The sequence below is a fragment of the Humulus lupulus genome, chromosome X (genome assembly GCF_963169125.1).
Source record: "Humulus lupulus chromosome X, drHumLupu1.1, whole genome shotgun sequence".
NCBI classification, from domain to species: domain Eukaryota; kingdom Viridiplantae; phylum Streptophyta; class Magnoliopsida; order Rosales; family Cannabaceae; genus Humulus; species Humulus lupulus.
In genome coordinates, this window is record NC_084802.1 from 56250821 (window position 1) to 56257845 (window position 7025).

The 7025-nt window shown below is 29.3% G+C and overlaps 1 protein-coding gene across 1 annotated transcript; it reads left to right on the forward strand.

Annotated features, from left to right (window-relative positions):
• Nucleotides 1-435: 435 nt before the first annotated feature.
• LOC133804329 (cypmaclein) lies at nucleotides 436-1903 on the forward strand. The gene is made up of 4 exons (XM_062242498.1): nucleotides 436-584; nucleotides 738-794; nucleotides 1083-1140; nucleotides 1459-1903. The coding sequence occupies exons 1-4, from the start codon at nucleotides 537-539 to the stop codon at nucleotides 1638-1640; spliced, it is 345 nt and encodes a 114-aa protein (XP_062098482.1). The 5' UTR covers nucleotides 436-536; the 3' UTR covers nucleotides 1641-1903.
• Nucleotides 1904-7025: the final 5122 nt, after the last annotated feature.

A 7025-nucleotide genomic window follows, 5' to 3' on the forward strand; every position in this document is an offset into this window, starting at 1 on the left:
TACGCAGGCCAAAAGACAATAACATTTCATGAGTGATGAGACAGTCAGGGTTTGGTTTGGGACCATAACTCTCTTAATACTTTTCAAAGAAGCCAAAGAATGCACAGCTGTAATTAGTTTCCCATGCACGAGTGAAATCTGTAAAGATAATAATTAATAAAAATATATTTATATATAATTAAGAAGCTTCCAAAAATGAGCTTGTCCTCTTTGCCAATTTGCTCCTAACTTTTTCCTTACAATAGAGCAGAGCATTCAACTCTATGCCTGTGCTCAAATCAAATCTCAATCGATCTCTCTTTGCATGTGAACAATCTCACCCTCTCTCTCACTCTCATCCTTTGCAATTGCATGCATGTGACAAAAGATAAGAAAAAAAATAAAGGCTAATTATTATATGGTTAAATGTGAGTACGTGTCATGATCGCACAGTAAAAAAAATGAGAATATATAAGAGCCATATCTTTGGCCTCAATATATTGCAACCAGAACTACTACAGCCTTATCCCTAGAAGTATTATCAAGTACAACATATTATGAAGCTCTTCTTGGTTTTCATTCTAGCCACTCTTCTTTTGACTCAGGTACCGTAAGTACTAAGCACATTATATAAATATATGTATTTATATATTCCACACACACACATATATATATATCTACACACTAATTAGATAGATATGAAGCTATATATATATATATATATGTGTTCACTTTGAAATGAACGTTTTTTTTGACAGGCTTTGGCAGAGGCTTCGTCGATCAATATCAATGCTGGAAATTCTCTTAGCCGTACTGTAAGTTTCTATCTAAATTATTAATTAAGAACATATATACAGTTTAAAATATATAAACAATTAAACAATAAGTACTTTTTTCTCAAGTATGTCCCACCAATTCTACAAGTTTACCTTAGTCCAATTTTTTTCTTTTTGTAATAATATAAATATAAATTTATACATCAACTTTAATTAATTGAGACTGAAAGTGATAAATTAATTAACCATATCCATATGGACACTCTCACTTATATGTATATATATATATCTTTTTTTTTTATTGGATATGCATCTCATTGGTTTCAGGTTGATGAAGGAAGTAGTACTGTGGTAGCTATCCACAAAAAACATATTCCAAAAATCAGTATGTTGTTATGCCGTACGTCCTTGTGTGTGAATATATAAATATAAAGGCTTTGATTTATACGTGTGTGAATATATATAAATGTAAATATAAATTAGTAGTAGTTTTAATTACCTCCCAACTTTAAAGTGACTACAATATATTTATTTATATATTGAAATGTAGAAATATCTTTTTTTTTTTCCAAAAGAAAGATGAAAAAGAAAAGGGCAATCTCTCCAAATTTCAAAAAGAGCAATACAAATGTATGATATATGGTTATTAATTATTAAAAAAAAAAAAATTCTGAGTCGATCTGTCTTTGTTTATGGATTGGAGATTGCAATCTTGCATGCTCGAAGAGATGCAAGAAGGCGTCAAAGAAGAAGAGATGCAAGAGAGCTTGCAAAGCTTGTTGCGTGAGATGCCACTGCGTTCCTCCGGGCACTTACGGCCATAAGGATGTCTGTCCATGCTATGCTCGCCTCCGAACCCATGGAAACAAGCTCAAGTGCCCTTGAAATATATTTATTAATATTAATTAATTTTTCTCTCACTACCTAAGAGATATTATTTATCATGTAATATATATAAAATAAAGCACACTATTATTCAAAATAATCTTTATTTGAATACTAGTGAGTGATTGCATGTGTGTTTTAAATCTATGCAATAATTAATTTGTCTTTATGTTATACATGTTATGGAGTAATCAATAAGCAAGGAGATCTATATATGTATGAGAGGATGTAAGATCATTAAATTATGTTTTATTGTTTAATAATTACTTAATTATGCATGCTTAATTAATTATTATTATTATTCCTTTGTCTATATGATTTTTCATTAAAACTTAAGTGTTGCTATTTGATACCTTAAGGTGCCCAACAACACACTAGGTGATACTTCATAATTGATTAGCGATATTCCATAATACTTATTAAATTTAAATATGTGAGATTCGATATTGAATTACACCAATAACGATACGCAATCTCCTTGTGGTGTTGGACTCCACTAGTGCCTCTTAGCATTTCTCTTGAAACTTTCACGAAAAATCCTCTAGGGTGAGGTGTAAATTTAAAATCTCGAACCTTAGTGTTATCATTTGTTATGTGCACCAAATTTGTAAACTATATAATAACAAAACATTTATAAAGGAAATTAATTTACATAATGTAGTACATTTTTAGAGTTTATTACACTTTTAATATAAAAATACATATCATCTGTTGATAATAATGAATTGGTAAATTAAATTATCATTTTTGGGTTTGAGATCATACACTTAGTTCAATTTTTATCATTATAGACAATTAAGTTTGTAATGGGTATGTTTGGTGCCCTGTATTAACACATAAAACTTGATAAAATTGTCCAGTCCAAAGGAACTATTTTCTTTTTGGGATCTTTTTAAAAATATGGGAATTTAATAGTTATATATAAAAATATGACATTATGATATGTCTAACTTTTACTTGAATTATTTTAAAAAAAACATACTTTATGACTTTTTTTCACAAATAAGGTTTAGAAAAATCTATATTCTCATATGTATCAACTATAAATTTAAAAACAAAAAATATTAAACCTGAATAGTTAAAAAATGACATGACTCATTTAAATATATATATATATATATTTATAAAAGTAGACTCTACAATTTTTTTTTTCTTATATAAGTAACTTTTTTTTTCTTTATGCATACACCCATATATAACTATACACGATATATATATAAATCTACATAGATTTTTATATTTTTTTTATTATGTCCATAAATAAATGAGAGCACTCATAATTTAAAATAATAATATAATTTAGTCACATTAATATTTTTTTTTTACTTTAAGCATATCCATATCCACATAAAGTGAAGCAAAATATAGTCCAAACAACTTCTTTACTCAAGAAAATAAAATATGGAGGCAGGTAAAAAGGAAAAATATTCTTTTTTCACTCTTGTTAAATGTAAGACTATTAATGTATATTTAAAAGAAATTAATGTGTCAAATGTTTAAATTTTGGAAGCTATTTAGCTAAGAATTATCTGGATGAAGGAACTGTATTTTTTTACCAATTTTTTTTCAAACAAGTCAAAAGATAAAGCAGCCGAGAAGATTTTAGAGAGAAATAAAAAAAGTAACAAATATATATTTATGAGCAAGGTCACCACAATGATTTTATATTTAAAGTAAAGGGATAATTCTATGGTAGGGACTTCAAAAAGAGCCCTACCGGTAGGGCTCTTTTGTGTTATCAATCCGTGAATAGTTTTTGGTGCGATTTTTTTTATGACCATGTATATTGTAGTTATTTAGAGCATCCTGCAAATTTTTAGAAAATTTCGAATAATTTACAATGCCGAAAACTAGTATAAAAATAGGTTGTTGCACGCGTAACTAATTTTTTCTATGCGCGTGGAAAATAACACGTTTGAACTTAGTTTTCGGCACTATAAATTATTTGGAATTTTCTGAAAATTTGCAGGATGCTCTAAATAATTACAATATACACAGCCATAAAAAAAAATCGCGCCGAAAACTGTTCACAAGTTGAGAACACAAAAGAGCCCTACCGGTAGGGCTCTTTTTGAAGGTCCTACCAAAGAAATTTCCAAAAGTATATTTTCATGAGAAAGTTTCTTATTGAGTAGGGTTCATAGGTTATTTACAATTTTGATATATTTTATGTTACCCAACATTAGTACTACTCAATCTACATTACTAATAAAATAATTGGGACTAATAATTAAATTTTGGGTTGAATTTGATTTGATTTTTTTTTTCTTTTTGAAATTTCGAAATCTTCTCACAATAAAAATAGTCGTACAATTTTTTTTTTTTTAATTATAGAGATGTAACCTGTTACAAGTCTATGAATTTTTTTTGTTTTCTACGTTGCAGTTTGAAACTAGTTAAATTTGGAAATGTTGTAACTGGTTACAACACTTAATATTGTAATCAGTTACAAAACCACTCTAATCATTGGAACCAATTACTATGTTATGTTTGTAACTGGTTACGTCTCTAGAAATTGTAATCAGTTACAAACTCACTCTAAACATTGGAACCAGTTATTATGTTATGTTTGTGACTAGTTACAACTCTAAAAATTGTAATAAATTACAAAGACATTCTAAAAATTAGAACCAGTTACTATGCCATGTTTGTAATTGGTTACAACTCTAAAAATTATAATAAGATACAAAGGCAATCTAAAAATTTCAAGGTCACCGCAATGCTTTTATATATAAAGTATATTTTCAAGAGAAAATTTCTGATAGAGTAGGGTTCATAAGTCATTTACAAATTTGATTTATTTTATGCTATCCAACATTTGTATTACTCAATATACATTTCCAATAAAATAATTGAGACTAATAATTAATTTTTGGATTGAGTTTGATTTGAATTTTTTTTCTTTTGAAATTTCAAAATCCTGTCACAGTAACCAGTTTCAATAAAAATAGTAGTATAACTTTATTTGTTTGAGAGATGTAACCTATTACAAGTCTATGAAAACTTTTTTTTCTTCTATTGGTTGCAATTTGTAACAGGTTAAACTTGGAAATGTTGTAACTAGTTACAACTCTTAATATTGTAATCAGTTACAAAACCACTCTAATCATTGGAACCAATTACTATGTTATGTTTGTATTTGGTTACGACTCTAGAAATTGTAATCAGTTACAAACGCACTCTAAACATTGGAACCGGTTACTATGTTATGTTTGTAACCGGTTACGACTCTAAAAATTATATTCAATTACAAAGCCACTCTAAAAACTAGAACTAGTTATGCCATGATTGTAACTGGTTACAACTCTAAAATTGTTATAAGTACCAAAGGCAATCTAAAAATTGTAACCAATTATTGTGCCATATTTGTAACGGGTTACAACTCTAAAAATTGTAAATAGTAACAAAATATCTCTAAAAACTACAATAAGTGATTGTGCCATGTTTGAAACTGGTTACAACTATTTCATGATTGAGAGTTGTAACTAGTTCTATGTCCGTGATATTTTTCTTTTCCATTTGGTTCTAGACTTGTAACTAGTTACCATTCTCAAACTGAGAAATGTTGTCACTGGTTCCAAGTTTGTGATTTTTTTTCCTTTTCCATACTTGTAACTGGTTACTATTCTCAAAATGAGAAATATTGTAAGTGGTTACCGATGTAAATCTGAGGAAGTGGTAACTGGTTACAAAGATAGGATTTTACATAAATATTTTTATCTCAATCGATTAATATTTTACAATTTTTTTAAATGGGTAACCAGTTACAAATATGACACTAATTGGTTACAGTTTTGTAGGGTGATAATCGGTTACAAATTAACATGTCACATTAGTTACAATTTTTAGATTGGTAATTTTTTTCTTTGCTTTCTTATTTTAATACAAGTTTGGAGTGTATTTGCACACAAATACAAATAGAAATAAGCTGATTTGCTTTTATTATCTATGAATAAATAGATATAACTATGTATACAGTTTCATACTATATTTAAAGTAATTTTTTCTATTTTCCTCTTATTATTATTATTATTATTATTATAATCTAATATTTAACTTGGGATTTCATAAGCCCATTCTGTGAATAAAATAAGGTAAGAGAGAGAGAGAAGAGAAGGGAGGCGTGTGGGAGAGTAGAAGACATATCCCTTTGATTTGTCACTATTATCCCAATTTAATTTCAAGACAAAAATCAAGGGAATTCAAAATTTGGACTTTCCCTTTATCCCATTAGCATAGGGGTCGACCACTAGGGCTTTTATAAAGAAAAAAAATAGAGCTTGAGAGCTCCCAATGGTGGCTGCCAAAAACCTAGAGGAAAGAAAGAGAAAAAAAAAAGAAAGGAAGAAGATAAATGGAGAAGGTTTCAAAAAAACCCTAAGTAAGTGTATTGTATTGTGCTTTGAATCATTTAGCCTATGTCTTCTCTTCTTATTTTTCTAAGAGGTTGTGTTTTGGGTTTCGAAAATGCTAGGTATAAAAAAGGATTGACCATAGCTAGTGTGTTCTTGAACACTACCAAGTAGGTAATGGAGAGTCCTAGCCATTTTGCTATTATGATGTTGATTTATTGTTATTCTTGTTTATGGTTTTGAAATGTTGTCTGTTGTTTAGAGAAGGCATGTCTATGGTGTATGTTTGTGTATTAATATTTGTAGTCTTGATGGGCTTATATTGATGCTAGATTTCGGCTAAGCATGTTGTTGACCCTCGATTTGGTCAACGACACGGAGTTACGAAAACGATGTGAAAAGTATGAGTAGAACCAAAATAAGACAAATGACACCAAGATTTTATAGTGGTTCGACCCTGATGATTGGTAATGACCTACGTCCACTTAGTGTTTTTATTAATGCAAAGACTCCAAAACCTACTATCAGCGAACTAGGGTTCACTGAGTCTCACAAGCTCCGAAGATGGATACAAAAATTGTGTATATAAACACCTTAGTTCTCTCTGAGTACAAATGATAGCGTATCAAATAAATAAATCCTATGAGTCCTATTTATAGGCTCATGGATGTACATATGGGCTATGGTCGTCCTTAACTTGCGTTACAAGCATAAATAATAATTTAAATAATACTATTTACATTTAATTAGCAAATATCCTTGAAATATCTAACTTATAACTGCATTTGAGTGTTTGTCTCGGTTAAACGAGCATCTCTGGTCGCATGTTGTCGTCCATATTCTTTTCCTGATACTCAACATATTCCTTATGTCTATCGAGCAACAGAGTTTCTTGTGATAACTTGGTCGTAGGTCGTCCAGCCCTTTGCTAATGATCGGTCACATGCTGTTCACATGCATTTTTAATGTGCCACATCATCATGCTAATATTTAGGGAAACATTTTCCCCCCAAGTTTATTTTTATGCGAACAT

Coding starts and splice junctions, on each gene's coding strand:
- LOC133804329 (XM_062242498.1), top strand. CDS start 537: ATGAAGCTCTTCTTGGTTTTCATTCTAGCCACTCTTCTTTTGACTCAG. Junction 585..737: donor CCACTCTTCTTTTGACTCAG/GTACCGTAAGTA, acceptor TTTTTTTGACAG/GCTTTGGCAGAGGCTTCGTC. Junction 1,141..1,458: donor AAAACATATTCCAAAAATCA/GTATGTTGTTAT, acceptor TATGGATTGGAG/ATTGCAATCTTGCATGCTCG.